The sequence below is a fragment of the Taurulus bubalis genome, assembly GCF_910589615.1.
Source record: "Taurulus bubalis genome assembly, chromosome: 12".
Lineage (NCBI taxonomy): Eukaryota > Metazoa > Chordata > Actinopteri > Perciformes > Cottidae > Taurulus > Taurulus bubalis.
In genome coordinates this window covers 5,888,687-5,912,290 of record NC_136600.1, presented here as the reverse complement: position 1 = coordinate 5,912,290, position 23,604 = coordinate 5,888,687, and the positions used below count along the sequence as shown (strand labels likewise).

The following is a 23,604-nucleotide window of genomic DNA, read 5'->3' as shown; positions in this document are numbered from 1 at the left end:
TGAGAGTGCGTTATTCCCCTTCAACGGTCCAGACAGAGACGGCGGGCGCGACAACACAGGACTTCTAGCGACTCCGCGGAACACGCTGGGATCCAACGTCGTGTCTGATTGGACTAAGATGCGCGACCGTGATTGTGTTTTTGTGAAACGCGAACAGAAACTGCCCTTGTTTCAGACGGCTGACATTATTCTGCATCTGGGCAACACTTGTTTCCCCCCCTCAGCCGCCGGGTGTGTCTCCGTCTGACTGCATGAAGCGTAATGTAAACTTTAGTGGAGACGCATGACGTCATCGGATTGCCTTTAGACGCCTTGTCATCTCTGCGGCGCTGCAGCCTCGCAGAACGGTGTGTACGTTGGAGCGCGTGTGTGTTCTACAAGGTTGTGAATACATTTACACCCCACCCCTCATGCCCCCACCCTCCTTTTCAACCGCACATTTCCAGATGAGCGTTCGGTACTGAGTTTTCAAGCCGTTTTGTTGACTGTTGATTGTAAGTGCCCGAATTTAGGAAGGCAGCCATTTCTAATCACGAGAATTACATTGCTTAGCAACCGGAAAATCAAGTTAAACAATGCCATCGCTTATTCTTGGTCACAGGCTGCGGGCTCTGAGAACACATCAGCCTCCACTGAAGCTGCTCCGCACTCCTCCCAGCACACACACACACACACACACACACACACACACACACACACACACACACACACACACACACTTGCATTCACGGACAAAATACAAACGGTAATTTACTTTTGACTTGTGCTACAGCTTTAGCTCCACATTTAGTTTGATCACAGCGTACAACTTGGAAAAAGGCTTTTATTTCTTTTTGTTAACATGTACGCAGTGTAAAAAAAAAAGAGAAATTCCTTTGAGGGTTCCTGTAGCATATTAAGCTATTAAGAGTTGCGCATATGGTATCTATTTCATTACAGTGATCAAGGATTAAATTAGAGGCTTGAGCCCTGTAACATATACACTAAGACTCCTCCAAGGCTGAGGGAGCCCTCTGCTTCCCAAAGGTCATTAGAGCTGAGGAGAGAGGATGGCCCCCAGTCTCTCCTCGCCTCTCTCCACTCCCCCCCTCGCTCTCTCAGCCTTCCAAATCCTCCGTGCAAGACGAGACAAAATGTATTAATTTTTCTTCTATTTTCACGTGTGTTTTTTCTCCAGCTGTGGAGGTAAACTCGCAGCATGAACGTGCATGCTAAGCCTATACCTGGCCCTCGCAGCTCACGGCTACTTGCAACCTGAGACAAAGTCTACACCACTTCCTCCCTGCAGAAGTTTGAAGGGCCCTGCAGTGTGTGTGTGTGTGTGTGTGTGTGTGTGTGTGTGTGTGTGTGTGTGTGTTTTCCTGGAAGCGAGGAAGGCCCCAGTATCAGTGTTGGCACAAAAGGACCAGTCACAGGGAGCGCAGTTGGCAGAGGGTTGAGCCGTGTGGCCCTGTTGGATTTTTTTCTTCTTTTCGGGCTGCATTATGCATTCATGTTTAGTCTCAGGTGCTGCGTTTTATCCCCCAGGCCAGCTTGGACACGTTTTCAATGGACCTTTTGGATGCAAAACTGTATAGGTGGGAGCAAAAAAAGATTTCCATGCTTATAGAGATCTGCCGCTTTGTTCTGTCAGATTCAATTACCTCACCTCTAATTAGGGAGCTATAGAGGAGGCTGGGTTTGTGATCCACGCATCGCACTGTGGAGCCCGCTGATAATGCGAGGTGTCGCTATCACAGCCCGGCCACAAGCTCCACGCATTGGGGAGAAAAAAAAAAGATACGTGGCCATGAAATAACCAGACGCACTTTTACACACACATATTTGTTAAGAGCTTTTTTTTGTTGCCATTTTGTATTTCAGTTTTCTCCTGTAAGATATGCTCATTCCACCACCTCTGTCCTCGTCCTCTCTCTCTCTCTGTGACTCATTAATCCTCTGTCCATCATATGGTTTCAGAGTATCACCCCATTTTATAGACTCAGCAGGGGCATTACCATATCCCTCTCCGGAGCTCCACTCCGCATGGCCGATCCCTATCAGACAGAGGCCACGCCACGAACAAAAGAGCCACTGTGATCAGGCCTTGCATTCAGCCACCAATGTCTCTATTAGCATTGGCTGCTCCTGGTTGCACGACTGTTTGAACAGGGAGCTGAGATTTTGACTCTCTGGTCGGCAGAGGAAGAGTCCGATGAATGCGGATGACACCGCTCGGGGCGGAGGGCGAGCACACCGAACCTTTTCCTCTACAAAGTGATGCCCGTGAATCAACACTTGGGAGAAGATGAGCATTGTGGGACATCGGCTAATGATTGTTTTATTTATTTATCTCATGATTACTTTCCGTCATCAAGTGGGGCAGATATATATATCAGGCAGATACTGCCTCAAATAGCTGGATCCCATGAGAATGGAGCCGATCTATGCAATTCAATTATATGAATAGATTAGTATTAGTATTTATGTATAATATGTACATTGTATAGTTGTTGCTACATTAAAAAAGGTTTACCCTTAAATTGTAATTCCTGTAAACGCTTTAAAAAACTTGCCTCTGTCGGAGTTATTATAATAATACATCATTCAGTCCATTTATATCTTTGTATTTATTATTTGTTACATTTACACAAAGCTATGAAAGCGATGTTTAAGTCAAGCCTGGTGTTACCTCACACATTAAACAATAATCCCAGTCACTACCACCACTAAGGCATTCGGCCTGATAACGAAACACTGGGATCGGATCGGTACTCGGTATCGGACGATGTCCCTCGCCTCAGATATTTAGGATCTCTTGGGGTTTAAGTTGGCGAACGCCTGTTCAGGGATGTGCAAGGTTACATCTTCATCCAAAAGCCCGGCAAATAATGTTATTTGAGACGCTGACATGTTCTGCAGCCTCAGGGACAATCTCTTGATCAATCAATGTTCTCAATAGTTTTGTTTTTAGTAATGTAACTGTATGTATGTTTGATGATGTTAGATTTGTGTCTCAAACTTGAAAACAGCTGCCATCAATGGCGACTTGGCTTTTCTTTTGTAAACAGTTTAGTTTAAGACGCCCACATGGTGCAAAGCAGGGTTTGTATAGATGATATCACAGGGACAAGACAGATGCAATGAGTGACAAGACTACCAAAAGATTCCAAAGTAACTTTCCAAAACACTGTGTGCTTGAATCCTTAAATCCCCTCTCATGCAAAGCTCCCCTCTTTATACAGACGTCTGAGTCTGTTTTAATGAGCGCAACAGTTTGAAGGCGGACTCTGCTCATTTTTTTCGGGCGGCGCTGAAACGCCAACGCTGCGCCCGCGGTGTCATTGGCCATCTGAACTCCAGAGTGAGGCCCTGATAAGAGGGTGAGGCCGCACACATTCCATCGGGGCCCCGGTTCGTCAGCAGAACCCTATAGAAGAAATGCACCGCGAGAGAGGCGGGTCACACGGGTGAATGTGACAGGATTTTAAACAGTATACAACTAAATATAGCGGGGGGGCGCCACTATCAGAAAATGAGTTAGGAGTGTGGTGCTGGTCGTTTAGAAAGTCATTATTCTTATCATTGCTGTCTCTGAAATAATTTCAGGTCTCTCCATGCAATGAATACTGTATAATAAACGAAACATGTGAGAATGCTCACAAACTTTGTTAATCTACGCCGTGCCCAGGAAGTAGCCAACCCCCCCGCCCCCACTTTAATGCCTCAGACTGGGTTGGAGTGTTTCATTTTTCCATATTCAGCAAGGCCTCCGGTGTCTCTATCGCTTTGAAAAAGCTCCATTTAGTTACTATCTGCTAGAGTGGGGAAGTGAGATGCCCTTATTCCGAGTCTATTAAACCTCAATTCTATCTCATCTTATCTCCCTAATCTTTGTGTCTTATTGACCATGAAGTTTATCTTTAATCTCCCTTTACCCTTATTATCGCACGACACTGTAGGTCTATTTTCTGCGGTGCAATGGTGCTGCTGTATTTGCCGGCAACAGAGGAAGAATCGTTTAGTTGTACACACAGTTCTTATTCAGCTGTGTAATGGAATGTGTACAGAGAGTGTGTGTGTGTGTGTGTGTGTGTATATAGAAACGCATTTCTCCTCGCACCGTCCTCAATTGCCTTGGCAGCAGCTTCTTTTTTTTTAACGCCAGTCATACAATCTCCCCTTGATGCTGCGATATTTATCTCCCGGCATCATCTTGAGCGATGGTCGCCTCATGGAGTCACTTCACGCCTCGCTTCGCTCCTCGGCGAAATCAGCAGAAGGCACCGGATAAGATCATAAAACTGTATCCTAATTTGAAAAGCACCACTTTTTTTTTTGCCTCCGCAGTGTTTATTAATAGATCTGTGCGCTAATTCTTTTCATGTCCGGGGCTTCCTGCAGATGTGGCGCTGGCTACAAAGGGGTAATTTATAAGACTAATGAAAAGAGCAAGCGGTTTTGCGAACATCGGGGGGGTCTTTTCTTCCACTCGGTGCGAGGGGAAGAAAGAGAAACAGGAGAGGCCCGCTTTCTGAACTGAAATTATTGCTTTATTACAGTTGAGGGGGCCCTCGCTCGCGCCACAATAGAACAAACACGCTGGAAGGTGTCGAGAGGGTAGCGGCGCGCTCCGTTTGAGCACCGGAGTGATGCACGGGAGGCTGCAAGCCAAGCGCATGTGGGACAGGCAAGACAGCGTCCACATCTGGCAGCGCTTTCGATTTCGGATTCCTTTAAAAAAAAAATGCACCTCCATTAGATGATGAATGAAAAAATAGAAAAAATAGATTAAGAAAGATAGATATTAAGAAATTGATGCAGGTTTTCATGTATTATTTCAAAACATAAACAAACTAACCTTCAACTTGTCCCCGTGGTAATTCACATTCAGGCGTGTTTTAGGTACGGCGGATGCACATTATCTTAATAACATTCAAATGCCGGATGAGATGTTTTTCAGAACTAATACAATCCCAGGTAGCAGTACAGTAATTCCATCAGCGCCCTTGATTGAAGCAAAAGTGGTAATATGCAAATGGAGAAGAGAGATGTACAGCTACGAGCGAAACCCCGGAATCATTTAGATTTAAAGAAATAATATTGCACAGAGGGGGGAAAACATTAATCACACGGAAAAGTGTCTCCTTTAAGATTGCACTGGTGTATTACCCGGAGGCACGGAATGTAAATGGAAAATCAACATTGTACCCTGTGATAAGGCTAACAAATTAATAAAAGTATTTTCTTTCCTCCTCCCATGCTGATGCCTGTATGAAAGGTCTGGGAAGGGAACTTTTCTTATTTTTCTTTCTTTCTCTTCCTGCCCTCCGTCTGTGTGAGGTTTTGTTTTGCAGGTGTAGCGGATTAACATCAGCGCTCAACTTGGCTGCAAGTCAGCGTGCTTTTTTATCAGTCTCGAAGGGCTTTTTCAATAGCTATAATGGAAGGACCTTTGTGGAATATTATGGCAAAATAATATTCTTTATTGTCTATTCCGTGTGTCTGAACATGCTTCAAGTTCAGACACCGACTACATGCTCCATATAGACGGTGCAGTGCTGCTCTTTGAGTTGAATCTACATCTGCGGTATCTCAACAAAAGAACCAAGTAGAAGAGAGAGCCTGAAGGATGTGATGAAACTGCTGAACATATCCCTTGTGTGTTTGTGTGTATGTGTGTGTATTTATCTGTGTGTGTGTGTGTGTGTGTGTTCCCTCAGGTCCTCTGGAGGATGGCCTGGAGGAAGAGGAGGAGGAGTGCGTCTCCGAGGAGAACGAGCTCTTGGCCAAAGACGAGTTCTCGGCGGAGGAGAACTTTTCCGCCGAGTTCGAGGCAGAGAACATGAGCTGTGAAGACATGGAGTACTTCTGCAGCAAAGGTGTGTGTGTGTGTGTGTGTGTGTGTGTGGTGGTTCACTACTCGTTCATTTCTTTTTTTGTGTTGAGCCGTCCTTCTGCCGAGCATCAAAAATGAATTAAACTCCTGCTAATGACTTCTAACAAAAATTCCTCAACGTGTTCAAATCGGACCTGGCAGGACTTGTGTCTTCCTCCCGCATCGCTGCCGAGAGTTGAAGCCATCCATTCTGATATTTGAGAAAACAACTCAAGAGCAGGGGTTTGATCTGGGAGAGGGAGATGGCGCCGGCGCTCGACTCTTTGTGCCGCCGCTGAGGCCTTTCGAGCGCTCGGCTGCACCTGCTGCCGCTCGGAGGTCCAGCACTATGAAAGTGCCACGGCGCCGCCAAGTACGCGCAAGCCCCCTTTGAACTCCGATTCAATTAGACTGCTTCTTTGTGTGTTTGTTTCATTCTCGGTCACACCTTGCCATCACAGGAGCTAATTTGTGGTCTGCTCCAGGTTACAGTGTGAAGATGACATGTCCCGCTTCCCTCCTGCCTCTTCCAACCCCCACCGGTCTCACGGTTTCCACTACCCCAGGTGTCGCCCCCCTCCCACCCCCCCCCACTCTTACTGGCGCACGGATGTCATAAATTTGACTTTTTAATGAAGGGCCGATGCTTTGAATGCCTGCCTCCTCTTTCTCCTTTCAAAGGGGAAATTGTTTAGAATTATTTCTTCACACTTCTAAACTGATGTGCCTCGTGGGATTACATTATTGGAGAAAAACAAATCTTTCATGTTTCAAGGTAGGCTATGCCCTGGTAATCGTATCAATAACGCTTTCCTTTTGTTCTCCGGGAAAAGTTGAACGGCGCAATTGTTCGGAAATTGCAATTACCGGCGACGCTTCGTTGGCTCTACCCTTTGTCTCCGTCGTAATGCGTCCTTACACAAACTTCAAAGTGGAACGTATGGTCTTGTAATAACCCAGTAGCTATGAAATAGATGTTGGAGTACACACTGGTGGCTACAGCTAGAAAAGGAAGGGGAAAAGTACAACTTGGGAAAATCTTCAAAGCACCTTGTCAGAGCTGTTTGATATTTCCATTGTTTTGGTTAAAACCATGTCAGGAACTGGGCCTCAAATCTCCTTTCCATGTTTATGAACAAATTCAACACTAAATAGCAATCCCAAATGTCAAATACTACTTTTTTGGAGGGGACTGGTAATCTGTTCCTTGTCATACACAAGCCTTACTAGTCAGATTCTTTTCTATTACTTTGCTATCGAAGCTTACAGAAGCTAAGTCTCCCATTGCCTCCTAAGACCTAAGTGATGTACTATCCAAATTTCTTTTCTTTTTTTTCCCTCGTTGGCAAGTTGTGTGCAATCGTCAGGTGTAGCCATTTCCCCCATGATCCCTCCCTTCATTAGATCTATTTAAAACTAATGTTGGAGTGGCTTAAATTTACCCCACTTCTGTGAAAGCGCCCTGAATTAAACAGGACGCAATCCTGGCGGCATTAAATGGTTTTAAGTGTGTTATTCCTCGACTATAGGAGAATAAAAAAAGAGAGCCCCCTTGATTAACTAAACCCTCTCAAATGTGATGGCGTGCGGTAATTAGCCCTGCACGGACTTGAACGTGGGTTTTAAAGCGGCCACTCATCCCATGGCCTTTATCTTCTGCTGCTTCCCGGAGAATAAGGTCTCTCGTGTAAGGTTCCTCCACTGAGCAGTGACTCTCTGGTCTTAGCTTAGCCTTGTATCTGTGTAGTCACTCTCTGAAATGGGCTTGTCAGGGGGACCTAAAACCTCCATTAAAAGTTTCAGTCTATAATAGGTATTAAAAAGCTGTAGGAACACAAAGAGGAGTACCAATTTTCATTAACATATGAAGCACTTATTAACTTTGATCAGAGTGCGGTGAAGTAGTAAAGCCGCTTAAAGGCGCAAAGGTCAGGAAGTTGAATGCCACCAAAGACTCAGCCATTTGCCTTAGCCTTGCAGAAAAGGGACTCCCCAGATAAGTGCGTGGAGCACCTTGGCATCCCATCTTGGTCGGAGGCTTGGGAACCTCTAAATTGGGCGATGGTTGACCCCGTAACCCGTTTAGTTAATGGTGTCATGGCCTCGATGGTCTCTGGTGCGTTCATGGATGTGGTTTGGAGGATGCTGGTGGTATCGCACAGAGGCCTGTTAGCCTTGAATTTACAACATAAATGTGAAATCGCACTGATTGTAAGCAGTGAGTGTAATGTATTTCAGTGACAATACATTTACCTCCAAGGCCCCTGCTGTATTATCTTGATCAGTGGTTCCTAACCTTTTCGGCCCATGACCATCAACACAAACTACAATCTGCTCACTACCTTCATCACTAGTGGGATATGTCTTTAGTATGTGATAAATCAGAAAATACTGTTTTCACCATGTTTTAAGAATACAATTATTTATAAAACCTTCAGAATATAGACAGGAATAAAAAAAAATGGAGCGTTTGGTGTCTGCAAGTGTTATTCTGGCTCAGAATTTAACAAAAGTGTCTTTAAAGATGTGTTTTGTAAAATGACATACATTCTGACGATACTGCAGGTGAATAGGGTAAAACGTTTAACTAAATGATATCACCATGAAACTCCTCCAGTTGAATACTTACATCAAGACAATCATTTTTTACCTTAACAAATTTTCTTGTCATGTGGAATTATGCGAAATTGGGAGAAAATCTACAGATGCAAATAGACATAGAAAGTGTAGTAATTTAAACACCTCGACCTGTTATACATATTTTATCAATTAACTGAATTTAGCCAAAAATCTGAATTTTGAATGAATTAAAAATGTTACTCAGAGCATATATTTGATTAGGAGACTGTCTCTGCACGGCTCTCAACATGGCGGCGGCTTAACCGGCAGCTAGCTTAGCCGGCAGCTGCTAAGGTAGACATCACTCCACTATGTCTTTACATGGCAAATAGTTGTTTAATGTTATATTAATGCTTTGAATTTGGAATTTAGCACATGTGTGTTTAGGTTGATGATACTAATATACTGATACTTTGATGATAATACTATACTGGACTGAATGTCAGGGACACTCAACTTAAAAGGTATACTATGCAGGAGAGAAGGAACTGTGTTTAATATACACGGTATTAGAGGTGGTTTGCCTACGTATTGAGAGCTCGGTGAGGAGAAAAAAAAAGGCATATCAAAAGAAATAACCTTGGCTTTTCCTCTCCATTGAAACAGTACCTAACCTCAAACAACTTCTCCTGTTGGGTACAATTTCACATTTATGGAGGTCTGCTTGTGAAGAGTCCACAGGCGATTCCACAGTAAAGATTTATACTCCACTGACACCCCCTGGGTTCATAATTGTAAGAAAGATACCTTTTTTATATACTGAGTGGCGTCTTTTCTTTTTTTTTTTTTTTTTACAGAAATTGTGAAATTTCACCTTGCCGTTTCACCCCGTCTTTTATTGTTGGCTATCTGTGAAGTTCAGCAGGGTGTTGCCACAAGCTGTTCCCTTTGTGCGCTCCAAGCGTTGTTTGATGACAAATGACTTCCTTAGTTAGCTCCGACGCTAGATTTACATGTCATTTCATGTATCTCATTTCCTCCATGTAAGACGCCTTTATGTGAGGTAAAACAACATGATTTTTCAGCTCAAACTGCTTGTTTCTGATGCTGTTCTGAGCGTTTATGTATCCAACTAGTGAGGACATATTGCGCCCTCCTAAAATTACAACAACAACAAAAATCAGAATGTAGGCAGGAGCATTTTATCACAGTGGAAGTGAAGCGTGAGAGCTGGGGACCGCACGCTTAACACGGCGAACAACAAACCCACCTTGACCCGTCGAATAACCTCTCAGTGAGCAATTTGACTTGCGGCGGTCAGAGGCGTACAGTAACCAACGGAAAGTGGCAGAATTAATTATGCCACTCTTTGTGCAACACAGAGGCAATCAGAATCCCCAGCAACACGGGAGGAAGATCTCCTTGGCGCTTTCGCCACAGCTGCCGATGCCCAGAATGGCAAATGTGGAATTTTAATGCACAGTCGATGCTGGAGAATATGGGGAAATGCTAATTTGCGGCGCGATAAGATGAATCGCGTCATCCCTTTAGCCCCATTTGACTCAGTGGAGGAAATTAATCATTAATGTTTGTTAAGTATGACAATCTAACTGGGCCAGATCTACATGCTCAGAGACTGAGGCAGAGCGAGATAAAGACCCGGGCTGCAGACAGGGAGGAAAACTGCCAGATTCTGTAATGATGGGAATTTATTGGCATTTAAAGAGACAGTGGCAAGGCATTTCACTAATAGCCTCCCTCCATTGGAGTGCCTCTGCCTGCCGCAAATTGCACACAATCCAAACCTATTTTTCAGATAGCAGGGAAGTCTTACAGCTATGCTTGACTTTGGTGAATAAGGTTGCTTCCTGGATTGGACTGTATCTGTCGCAGCGTAATCTGCATCAACAAGCAAATACGCAACATCAACAGACCAGCACTACCACTGGTGGTGTTGGGTGTGGGGGAGGCAGAGTGCCCGCCCCATCCTCCTAATATTACATTCTGAAAATCACTGCCGAGCTCAAACACTACCAAGATTGGGATGGGTTTAGGAAAGTGGCAGCGGGTTAGTAACACATAGAAAACTGTGCAATCTCATATGAAGACTTAAAAAATACTTATACTCCATTTTGCAGGAATTGCGACCTGTCTCTGGACTCAGTGGTCAGGATTAGAGTGCTCTGAGCTCCTTAAAGTCACACGCGAGAGATTGACATTTTCAAGGGCTTCCTTGGCAGAAACAATGCTAAAAAGGGGGGGCAGGAAAAAAAAGCCAATTTGACTTTGTTGCTACCTTGCTCCAGGAATTGTTTGTGTAAATCGCCTATAAGCTTATTGACCTGGACGCGCAGCGCGCTGCGTGCCACTGCGATTTGGCTAGAGAGCTGTCCTTTGATAGAGCGGTGATAGGGCTGATTTTAACAGCTCACTGGCTCCTCTTGCATGCCCGCCAACCCTTTGCCCAGCAGGCCGCCTCCCCCCATCCCTTCTGTTTCGTTCAGCCTCTTCTCACTCAACCTTAAGTGTCCATTTGATTGCGGAAGGAAAAGGAGCCTAAGCCAGATGTAAATTATGATCCAGGTGATAATGTAGAGGATGATCATTGACAATCTATCTCCCTTGATAAGACGGCAGAGGGTTTCAATTCAAATGATGAAACAAGGCCGAATCTCTATTACTTACAGTGGACCTCTGCGAATGAAATGGAGCACCTCAATCAATCTGGTTCTCTGTCAGAAAGGTCAGATCTCCTACATCGTTTAGAAAACCATTAAAAAAATGAGCCTCCACATTCCATCCGTATTGCAGGTTTTTAATCAAACCGTGCTGTAAGCAAAAGGAGTGCTACTCCAGCACTTCTTCCTCCGCCGTGTGACATTTGTGCAGGAAAACTTCATCAAAGCCCTGTGACATTGTCTCCTGTGAGGTTGCCGAGGCGATTGTGTTTAAAATGCACTGCAAACTGTGCTAGATAGAAGGCAGAAAATCCTTAATCACTGCTTAATTAAGGAATCATCTTGTAGCTTCATTTCCCGGGCTGTAATTAAACACTTCCAATACGTTTCGTTACAGGGCTTAACATGTTCGCCTGAGATCAAGGTAGTGCCTTTTAATGTTATCTCGGCAGCTTTTTTTAGATTTATTTTTTAACTCCGCTCCATTGGAAGGAACTGTTGAAATGCGCCTTTTGTTATCCTCGTCATAATACGAGCCTGGTATGCTAAAGAGGTTATCTGGGCCCAACAATAAATCGTGGGGAAATTTAGTTGAGGCTTCCTGATAATGTACTGGGGAACGGGAAAGGAGCGGGGGGGGGGGAAGGGGTCGCCAGCCCAAGCAGAGACACTTGCATAAGCAAAACTGGGTCATAATGACCTCATGTACTGTAAGTAGGACATTTTCTGCACACTTCCCTTCGGTATAATTTTTTTCCCCCCTTCGTATACGTCTCCTCTTTCAGCGTGAGGCAGAAAGCTGACATCCTTTTGGCAATGTTTGCTACCTTCTTTGAAGTGAGCCATGTCCAAAAAAAAAAGCTAAACAAGCAGAGTGTGTGTGTGTGTGTGTGTGTGTGTGTGTGTGTGTGTGTGAGAGAGATCTGGAGATTAACCTAACTGAGGACGGATGGCGCTGGAGTGAAGTAGTGTGTCCCGTGGCAGTTGTCACTGGAAGTGTGATAACTAACACTCTGAAATGCTTTTTGGAGGCTGGGGGGGTGATCAGATACAAATATTGTAAACAACATGTATGGATGCCCCATCACATTTGGTATGATTTGTATGATATGCACATGCTGTACAAGCTACATCATTACAATCTATTGTCTTTGTCATATTGACATTTAAATCTACACGTCGATCCCTTTTTTTTTTTTTCTTTCCTTGTCGAGTGTGTGAAGTGTAGTAATCCATTGTAGTAATCCAGGCCTGTCCTTGACCGTTCACCATTGGCGGGGTTTAAAACATCAAAGGGACGAAAACGATATGGTGACAAAAGTGGGAGAAGTGTCCCTCCACAAACTATCAACCACCGCTACGCGCCGCGAGCAGATTTGCTCTCACTCGTCCGAGTTTGGAGAGACGACCACTGTGTCAGCCACAGTGGATTTAACCGGAGCGCCGCACCAGGGGGTCCACCTACTGAGCCCTGATTTATGTGCCTATAAACTTAGAGTACAAACTGTGCTTACTGTAGACATGCAAAAATAGATTTTGTTTTTGTCTACAGTGAGTGCATCTTAGACTGCCCCAGTCAGTGTTGCTCGCTGCTCACTTGGGAGGCGGAGTCTGTATAAGAAGGTCTTTAAGCGCTTACATCCTGGAGAGAGATACCCAAATATCCCTTAGCGTGGTCTGTGTGAGCCCCGCGACTGTAAATCAGCCCTACATCCTATAAACACACATTCTCGCTCGCTCCACAATAGATCAAACGGTAATAAATAGCCACCTCTCTCCCACACATTGCTTTCCTTCCTGTTCCACGGGGCTTCCTCCTGTTCCTGCAAGGACTCATGGGAGCTCCTTTTTACATAAAAGTATGCAGCTGGACCTGCTGATCTTAAACTATATATATGCAGTCACACACAAGGACAAAGGCTCACATGACTTCAGATTGTGACACTCAAATATTACAGGAAAGGGTTATAAAACAAAATGATGGGGATAATATCCAACGTCCTAAAAAATCTACCCTTTGGAAGGCTAGCTCAGTCTATAATGCAGTGCTTCATTAAGCTAGGAGTCTGAGCATTACATTTGGATTGAGTGCTTCTATCACTTTGTCTTGTGTGCTTTATATGACTTCATAGGATCTTTTCTTCTTCTGCCCTACAGGAGAAGAAGATGGCAACCGAGAAGCAGGAGAGTCGGAGATGGACGGGCAGGGCGAGAAGACCAGGCATAACACCGTGGGGCCCGACGACTGGGATGGTCCAAGTAAGAGAAGTCTTAATATCACTGGGCCTATTCAATATTAGACGCTTAGAGCAATGGAAGCTTGTGGTGGATGGGAAACATGAACACAGGTCTTTGCCCAAGGGGACCGGCATTCGTGCATTCTACGTCAGTGAGTCCCGTGGCATGACTTCCGAGGTTAACGTAACCCAAACACATGTTAACTACGTGTTACAATGTTAAACACGCTTTACAATATTACCCACAGATGCATGTTAACCACGTGTTGCAACCATGTTTTACAACCGCCTGTTACAACCACATGTTACAACCCACATTTTACAACCATGACAAAGTATGACAAGAAGGTATGGGTGAGATGACTTTGGACAGTAGTGACCTATTTGCAATGCATGGTGCCTAGTTTGAGGTTAAGTGCAGTATTGATTTAGGCATTGAATAGAAAATCCCTATTCAATGCCTAAAGTGTCCATAAATGAGCATAAATAAATAAAATGAGCATTTATGGACATTTCTGGTTGAAAAGTAAGAAAGCATTATGTCCTTCATAGCAACCATAGACGGACGAGTGAGTCAGAAGTCTGCATGCCACATAACAAGCCACTTTAACTGAATGCACACCCACCATTTAGTTAACAGTACAATACATTAACAACAATTGTTTTGCTCAAAGAAAGAAAAATCTGCAAAACAGATGTAGCAATTCTGAAGAGTTTATAACACTTTTTTTATTTTTTATCTTGTGTTGCCCTTTTACTAAAAGAAACTTCATCAAAGTGATGGATAATACATTGAACAAGATAGTTTCACAGCAATTACTGCTCAGCAAAAGCCTGCACCCACACTGCTGAACACACAAAATATGATTCCGTTTAATGCATAAAATGACCTCAAGAATTTATTGCAGGTACATGCGTTTGTAAAAAGAAGAAAAAAGAGAAAAGTGAAAAGAAAAGAAAAGAAAAGAGAGAGAAGAGGTGGGAGAAAATAAGGGAGAGAGAGAGAGAGAGAGGGAGAAAAAAGTGGATTTGGGCAAGTTGTGCTTGCTGGCTGGAAGCCCCCCGGGGTGTGTATTTTATACTGACAGTGAATCAGTGTTATCGCACCTATCAGATAATGCATTTATCATTAAATTTCACATTTGCATTTAAATCTGGGGACGGAAATGAGCATTGCTGGCTAAAGATAAGAACGCTGGGACGACAGTAATAAACCATCACTGTGATCAGTCAGGGGACAGGGCTGAGGGGGTCAGCTCTGAACTATGGGGGCCGTGACAAAAAGAAGGCATCATACGCGGAAAAAAGGGGCCCTTTTGGGCGAGAAAACGCTGAGCTTAAAAACGCCGCTTTGAAAAAGGAGGGATGGATGTAGCATGACTCGATGTATGACTGACTGTAATTATCCTCCACCCTCCTACTTAGCCATCAGAATGAGAATTAGAGGCTCAGAAACACACTGCTGGACCGGCGGCGGAGGGCGAGAGTTTGTACGGCAGTGAAGTGCCTCTCGCTCACAAGGACGGCAGAACTGCCGAGGAGGCGATGTGAGACATGGTTCCCATTTCATGTTTTACTAAACCACAGCCTGAGTGGTTCAGAGTTATCGAGTAGCATCCAGTTTGAAGACTCCAGCGCTGTGTCCTTATCTCCGAGCTGAAAAATGGACAACAGAGCACATGGCTGCATCCGAGTTAAAGAAACACGGTAATACATATCCGGGTGCAATCAAGCCGGGTTGGTCAAAGAAAAAGCTCATGAATCCTGTAATCAACATGTAACCACGGATGTAACCCTGTCGACATCTCAATGATGTGCTGATTTTCACTGAGCCCCCTCCCCCCACCCCGCCCCGCTCTGTTTTCTCAATGGGCAGCGTAGAGTGGGCAGAAATTAATCTTGGTGCATAATAATGCTATTCACTCTCCCATCATGGCGGCCATGAAAGGTCATTTCCCTTTTTAATTTTTCCCATTGTGCCGGAAAAGTCAGATGGGCATGTTGTAATTTGAATAAAGAGAGGGGAGAATCAGACAATCAGATAGGGACATTTGAAATGACATGACTTCCTGTTCAGAGCGATTAAAAGCAAATTTATTTAGTTTGAGACTGTCTCCCCTTTAATCTCTTTGTAAATGCTCAGATAGTTCCGCATTCAAAAGTTCTTTGTTATTCTTTGGCTTAAGTTTAAGCAGGTGTGATTACCATCTCCAACAGATAATTTTTAATCACTGCGCGTGTGCATCTGAATAGGATGTGTAATGGCCGTTACATGAAAAAAAAATACAAAAAGGGGGAAGTGAAGCCTTTTAATGAGGTGGGCTAACTCGGAACATGCCCACCTGCTTTGGTGATTCTATTCAAGCACCTCCACGACATTTTCCCTTTTGCTGAGTAACAACAAAAGCCTTTACAATCTACATCCTTTAATTGAACTTTTTTCTTCTTCTACGTCTTCTTTCTTGTCCCTGCATTTCATCTCCACTTCCGTAACTCATGTCAAGTGCTGTCCGCGATTGCCCCGTGTTCTCCGATTGTCTCTCTGTAACGGCAGAGAAGCGTACAGAATGACTCGCTATTAATCTGATGTCGCTGCTGCGCAGAGAGTGCTGGGTCTCTGATGTGGAACACCCAGCGAGTTCCCTTTTCTCTCCCCCTCGTCGCTCTACAAGTATGTCCTTAAGCAAATCTGCGCACTGATCTTCTGTCTCGTGTTCATTTCTCGTCACGGGTGCTTCGCAATCAGCCGCTGATTTGGGCGATAGCGCGTCATGCTATTCTATTCATTTTCACGGACTGCCGCTGATAGGAATCTGACTCCGTTTCTCTCGTTCTCTCCCACCCGCTCTCCTCCAGGCTAATTGGGAGTGGTGTCTGTTAGCTAGCTAACTCCGCTAATGAACTTGTTCTCAGCCTTATCTAAATGCGTGCTCGTGTAAACTACACCCCCTTATGAAAGTCAGGAAAATCCAGGGTTCGTTATGAGCTGCTGTAATTATGATCGCTGCTGCTTCCGCTCAGAGGGTTCAGTCTGCAAGATACCGGTTGTTTCAGTTGCCTTAAACTACAGAAACTGCACACATGGTGCTGTCCACCAGTGATGGAATGAATTTGGGCTGAAAATATGTATAGCTGCTGAGCAATATATTGGTTTTAAAGCCCCAACCTTGAATTCACTGTAACGTAGCATGTGCACATGAATACTCTTTCAGGCCAATCAAGTCTTCATTCTCACGATCAGAAGAGAAAACTATACAATACAGCTTTTTTTGAATAAATATTGAAACATTATCAAAAGGGGTTGCGTTTACTCATAGCAGCCACTCACCCCCTGGCCCTTTTCGGCTCTTTGAAGGAACTTTCCAAATAATAAAGAAAATAACCCTGATGATGTCACCGGGGTTATTTGAACTGGAGCTTGGACCGCAGGGCTCTACGGCAAAAGGTTGTCTGGTCGTCATTGGCAACTATTTCGGGAAAATCGGCAATCAGTTCTCGTTCCTTTGGTTGGACTTTGAAAGGCATGAGGTGGGAAAGGTGCTGGAATCTTGTACCCAAGTAAAAGTACTTTGTTACTTTAGCATTGTGTGAAAATGTTCTTATTTAAAAGGAAAAAGTGGGTATGTTAATGTTTAGGGGGTATATATATATATATATATATATATATATATATATATATATATATATATATATATATATATATATATATATATATATATATATATATATAATACAAGAGGTACCATAAAGAACATATGTTGGGCTACAAAAGAGACTGCATTAAATGTCAACCTATAAAATCAGCAACCAGACTCCTTATGTCCAAACCAACATAAGGGCACTCTGCAGTTTATCAATTAGGATGAAATGCCCCTGCCTTCCTCAGTGTAGCCCCAAACTCACACAATGAAACCAAAATGATCGACAATATGGCGCCTTAAACTTCTCCTAGAATCACCAGTAAAGCAATCACTGAAGCAGTGGTGGTCATATAAACGATGTAAACTCCCACATGTCTGCAGACACTAGCACACGTACTATTACACGCGCGCACGCAGGCAACTAAGTTGCTCGTCAAGACGGCTCAGCAGAGTGTTGTAGGAGGGACTCACCTGTAGTCCCTCCTCAACGCGTATTAATACCAGTCTGCTATGCCTCCACGTCCCAGTATAGGTTTACCAGTCCAGCCCGCCACTCCTCCAGGTATAACCAGTACACTCTGTAGATATATTGGGTCTTAACAGTCTCAAACAGCGTACAAGTCTTCACACGAAGCTAAAGGTTCCTCTAGGCCCGGGTATCTATCAGTAGCATGTTTAGCATGCTAGCCAGGTCCAGGTTTCACTACAACTTGGTACAATAGTGCTGATTATATCCACACCATATATGGGGTCCTCTATTTGTTTGTGCTTGAAGCGACCCCGGGCCGTGAACTCAGCGGCCCGTATAACGTAGCGTAAAACGCAAACGTTCATCGTTAACGAAGTATAATTTGCATTTGCAGTGTCTCCTACCTGAAGCTCTGCCCTCCTGCGGCCGCGGACACACTTGCAGCTTCTTCTCTGCTGCAGCTGCGGATTCGTCTCCTTTCTACTGTTCCATTCTCACACAGTTTATTGGGCCTGCTGTTTCCACTCTGTGCCGGACTCAATATAGCCACGCGCTACACGTGTGATACAGTGCTCGAGTGAAAGAAGGCCTATAATTACCGATTTTAAAGAAGTAAAAGTATACTAAGGAAACTTTGTTAAAGTAGTGAGAGTCAATGTAACGCATTACTCCCACCACCCTCGTTAAACAGACAGGGAGGCACTGAGTTGCATTGTGGGAAATGTAGGATAAGGTGTTTCAGGTGATCGACCTGTACTAGATACTAAAAGTCTGGATATCTCGTTCAACGCAGAGAGAACATTACAGACGGCATCTAAAACAACTTGCATGCGTGATATTTTCAACTGAATTCAATTAATCTCTCTTTATTTTTTGTTACAAATAAATCAATTACATAAACCACGTAGTGCTTTCCAGCAATAAACGTATACTGTATTTTGTTGTTGTTGAAAACTCAGACTGTATAGACTGGTCTTATGCTACTGCAGCTGTCAGTGTGCAGCAAAGGCGTTAACATTGTGAATCCCCCACTGTTTGAACCATTCACTTACACTGCTAAAGCCAAGTAAATATTCTAATCGAAATCAGAGAGTTCAGCAAATAAGAAGTGAAATAAGCCATGCAGAGGATGAGGAGGCAAGTGTGGCAGAGAGTAACAGCAGCCATGTGACCATCAGCGTGGCCCAGCTTGCTCAGCCCCCGGAGCCAGCTGGGCATCGGCCAGGGCCGAGAGGCAGGGGTCAGCTGAAGGAAGCGGCCATCTGAGAATCTACCTGACGGTCAGGCACAGACGGAGCGCAGGCAAAGAGCTCAAACATGCTGAAAACGCAGCTTCACTCAGATGTAAAAACTCTTGAGTCTCATTTTTTGACTCCAGCCAACCTAGAAGGGTCTGTGGCCGTCTTCTTCCAGTCTCTGCAACAAAAATAAAAAATGACAATAACCATTTCAGGTATTAATGCACATATGTCATGCTAGGAGTATTGGAGGGCCAGATGGTCCACGATGCTGTGGCAGGTGCCTCAACAAATGTTTGCGGTGTCACGCGCTGCTATTTATATCACGGTGAAACACACAGGCACGCAAATATTTGTGGGAAAAAAAAGGACAGTGTCGGGAGTCAAAGTGATCAGCGAAATGAACAGATGGGATTTAAAACCTTTCGAGGATCAGGCACCTGAACTTTGAAATTCCCCCGGTTCATCTGAAGAAACTTTTCTTTCTGGAGGGAGGGATGCTGTTCACATTTGTCTTGCATTTCAGTCAGAGGAGTTTAAAAACTACTACTAAAAAAGCAAACTGACCCAAACTTTAGGGCAAAATATAGCAGGGGGGGGGGGGGACTTTTTCAATTCTTGCACAGTCCATTCGAGCGCAGTCCAGCCCAGGTTGCTCACGGTAAACAAGGCGTTTTTTTCTTCTAACTATGGAACACGAGTCCATTATAAAAGTCAGGGGTGTCTCAAGGAAGGAGGGGCGCGCCGAAACGAGAGAGGGAGACAAACGGAGCACCCAGATGCAGATTAGGCTGCAGAAGATGAGGGTGTAAAAGGGATTTAATGGTAGGATGGATTAGAGAAATCCTTGTAACAATGTTAAATAATTATGGTTCCAGCCGAGATCAAAGCGCCATTGATTGAACCCCTCAAGCCTTCAGCACACAGAGTCTTGGAAAGCAAAGATTGGTAAACTAGCGCTCAGACCACTCCGGCTGCTCCAGTTAAATTGGATTGGAAATATTAGGATATAGATGAATCCTTCAGGAGGCTTTTCGCAAAGCTTTTGTCACCGGAAATGTAGCTCGGGAGCGGTATGAAAGGTTTTGATAGTGTACTGTCTCGACAGAATCATAAGACGAGGGTGTCGCAGCTGTCTCCACTGATACCTAAAGCGTTTTAAGTAGACTTATAGACACACTTGACTGTTATATCAGCAAAGTGGAAACTTTCAGCGCGGGGCTTTCATTCAAGGTTTTTATTTCTTTATTTTTTTTTCCTTTCCCCCTCCTCTTTCGTCTTGTAATCAAGAAAATTTTGGACGTGCATCATGGCAATTCTCTCTCTGGAAGGAAAAAAAGGAGGATTTTTTTATTTTTTATCTCGCTCCTCCAGGGGTTTATTCAAAGTCTTCAGAGAAGTCTCACAAAAAAACATGAATGACACTCAGATCGCTGATACTGATGATGAAAGTCCATCATCAGCTTCTCTGTGAGTTCCGGGCCCTGAGTGATGTAAAATTAAATTGCAATCAAAGTGCTGTGTGTAAACACTGTCCGCCTTTCTTTTTCTTCTTCTTCCAAATGCATTCATTTCTTAGGCGGATTGCTGATGCAGGCTTTATGCATCACCTGTGTGTCTGTGTGTGTGTGTGTGTGTGTGTGTGTGTGTGTGTGTGTGTGTGTGTGTGTGTGTGTGTGTGTGGAGAAAACATCGTTCCCCACCGCCACACACACACACACATTTTCTTCTCACAATGTGTGATTATGATGATGAAATATGCAACAAGAGATTAGACAAATCACTGTACTCCTATGCCGCATCGTCTTGATGCAAATGTATCCACTGATCCGCTACACTAAGAGGCTTTATGAGGGAACTTCATGGTTGTTAGTTATATAATCTAAAATAGGGCAAAATGCAATCGCTGTTCTCATCATCTGAGGAAGATGTCACCATATTCGGTTCTAGTTTTGTGCGGCTACATGTGGGATGGGGGCGCTCAGAGAATGCCCTTAATAAGATAATTCACTTGCAACTATTTTGTCCACATTTCAGCCGAATTTGCGTCCGCTCACAATGACATCTTTTTTCTGGTACTATTTCACTCTAACAAGTCCAAAATAATTCAGAAGGGGCTGTTGCTCAATATGAAGCCGACTTGCAAAGCTGGTGCCTCTGCTCTCACCCCCAACACCCCCCATCCCCCGGGGGGACTTGACACCCATCGCGCGTCTTTCTTTAGCTCTCTGAATATGTTTGTTCTGCAATGCCCCCCCCCCCCCCCCCCCTCATCCCCAGCCTTTCTGAGAGGTATCACTGTAATTGGTTGAATATTCGCCGACGTGTGTGTTTAGCATTACCACACGGGGGGCGCTAGATGTATAACGCTGGGTAAACTCTGGACTGCTCGACTGAAACGTCCTCGCATGTGGAGATTTTAATTTCTCTCGGCCTTTTTATTTCTTTTTTTTTTGGTTAAATAAAACTACAGAGTGTGTCTGAGCCTGACTGGTTTGTAGTTCTTTCCACCCCCCCCCCTGTTCAGAGGTGGTGGTTTGAAGAAGGACGGGTGCGGAGTTGGACCCCTGCTTGTCAAGTGAATTAAAATACCAAATAATAGCAATAATAACGATAATAAAAAAGTTCATAAAAAATGGCATGTTCCTCCCTGATTGTGCGGGTGTTGTGGTATTCAATTATGCAATTTTCATTGGCATATTAATCATCTTTTCAACAAACAAGCCGCCGTTAATTAAAGCAAAGCATGGATAAAGACGTGTTGCCGGATCATCACTCCGTTTATCACCGCGCACAGACCCAGCAGTTAAGTAAATTCAGGCTGTGAGATGAATTTCAATGGTCTCTCTCTCTCTCTCTCTCTCTGTCTCTGTCTCTGTCTCTCGCTCGCTTTCTCTCGCTCTCTCTATGTGTGTGTGAGGTTACCCATGTATTCATGCATTATGCACAGTGTGTTTGGAGGTGTGGTTAGTGACGACTTGACGTTGAGAATTACTTTTATTGTTTAATACAGACAGAATAATTGGCGTGAGAGGCCTCTCTTTGATCGCCTCTCTTCTTCCCGTTGGCAGATTTGAACGGCCACTGTTCAGATTAGCCCAACTGACTCCAGTTGAATGGGAGTAGATGTGTTTCCACTCTGCCTCTCAGTGGCCACAACTGGAGCGAGGGGCCCCTTTCTCTCCCATCTCCTACTCACTTTTTGCGCCGCCCCTGCGCCTTTTGCTCATTGGTTGGAGGGTATGGAGATTATTCCAGATCTGGTAAAATATGGGCTCCTCTAATCGCCTCTACTGTCATTCAGTCACTATATAGAAATGTGTGTGGTAGGGGACGTCTTGGTGATGGGAGCAGCCAGACAGACATGCAAGCACCGGAGGCATCCGCAGACACGCCGGCTTGTCCCTGTCCCTCATTGTTGGGCAACTTTATCAGCGCCAGCCGCTCGCTAAACTGGAGGGGCCAGTCGTCTCTTAACTTAAACATAAGATCTTTGTGGTTTGAAGCACTCGGCTGCCCCGCGGCCCCAATGTGGATCTGAAAAGGCAAACGCAGGTCCGTCGTCCGCCAGTCGCCCACCCCATCATAAAATCACACCTCGTGGAGAAATAAAACTTGTTTCTGCCGTGTTAGCTTGAATCTAAATGCAGTCAAACAGACTGTTGCACTGGAGCGAGATCCCCCCCCCCCCCCCCCCCCCCCCCCTCCTCCATCACCTCTAAAGGAAAGAAAGAAGAGAGAGATGATGGAGGAAGAAAGAGAGAGGGAGGGAGAGAGAGCGAGGATGGGGAGAGCGGGAAAAAGAAGATGGAGATGGAGGAGGAGGAGTGAGAGAGAGAGAGAGAGAGAGAGAGAGAGAGAGAGAGGGGGAGAGAAAAGTCAAAAACCTCCACATAACAATGCCGGAGAAAAATCAGAACATTTTCCACCGAAAGATGGGCCATTTCCAAATCCTTGTGCCCTATCAGACAAATTAAAGTAAATCAAGCATGAAATGAAGCAGAAGAGCCCGGAGATAAGGCTCCTTTAAGTCGTTTACAGATTAGGACAGAGAGAGAGAGGGAGAGACGGAGAGAGGGAGAGGTGCATCTGGTCTCTGGCAGTGAAGGAGGCTAGTTTCTCATTTCACAATAGCAGCCTGTGTATAGGATTACTCTCCCCTGTCACCGACATGAGGAGCAGTGGGGGGAATAGACGTCCACAAAAATGTGTCTGAATGTGTCCCCTCAGAAATGTGTCTGAACGACCCCCCCCCCCCTCCATAAAAAAAACTCTCCACGAAGGGGCCAGATGTGACACGCGATAAACCAGCAGCGTTTGACCCCGGTGTCCCGCTCTGATTTGGCTATTGTTATTTTCTCCTCACCTTTTTTCTTCTTCTTCTCTCATGCTCAAGTGGCCTCATCAGCGCGATGGCTTAAAAAAGAAGAAATCAAACGGATCCGGGATTGGCCCGAGCCCACGTCACGTGATTGTACGGCTGTCAGCTCCTGTGCGCATGTTAAGCACGCCTCAGATCAGGGTTTTTTTGGGGTGGTGGTGGAGGCAGGGGGAAGGAGGTGGAGGGGCACGCACATTCTATTCTCAAAATGTGGTTTTGTTTCACTGTCGCAATCACGCTGTAAACTGGGTTGTTTAGCATGTGCGCCGCGCTTCTATTTTCTGTTTTACATCAACAGATTAATTGCTGTTTTATTTTAGTGCTTGCAAATAATCGAAACATAATTATGGAGCTAGCTGCTCATGGAGGGAGCGATATTTTACAGTGTACACACAGGCAGGCACACACACACACACACACACACACACACGTATCTCATTCACGCACGCAAATGCAAGGCAGGAACTAAACAGCCCCCCTCCTCTTCTACACACACACACACACACACACACACACACACAGGCACCCACACAAGGCGAAGGGT

The 23,604-nt window shown here is 44.7% G+C and overlaps 1 protein-coding gene across 1 annotated transcript in view; it reads left to right on the top strand.

Annotated features, from left to right (window-relative positions):
• zfpm2a (zinc finger protein, FOG family member 2a) overlaps positions 1 to 23,604 on the top strand; it is a gene marked incomplete at its 3' end in the record, with an annotated part of 117,929 nt that overhangs the window by 25,105 nt on the left and 69,220 nt on the right. The window contains exons 2-3 of the mRNA XM_079227930.1: positions 5,703 to 5,861; positions 13,252 to 13,353. Of these exons, the coding sequence (XP_079084056.1) occupies positions 5,703 to 5,861; positions 13,252 to 13,353 (261 nt within the window). The remainder of the gene's footprint in view (positions 1 to 5,702; positions 5,862 to 13,251; positions 13,354 to 23,604) is intronic.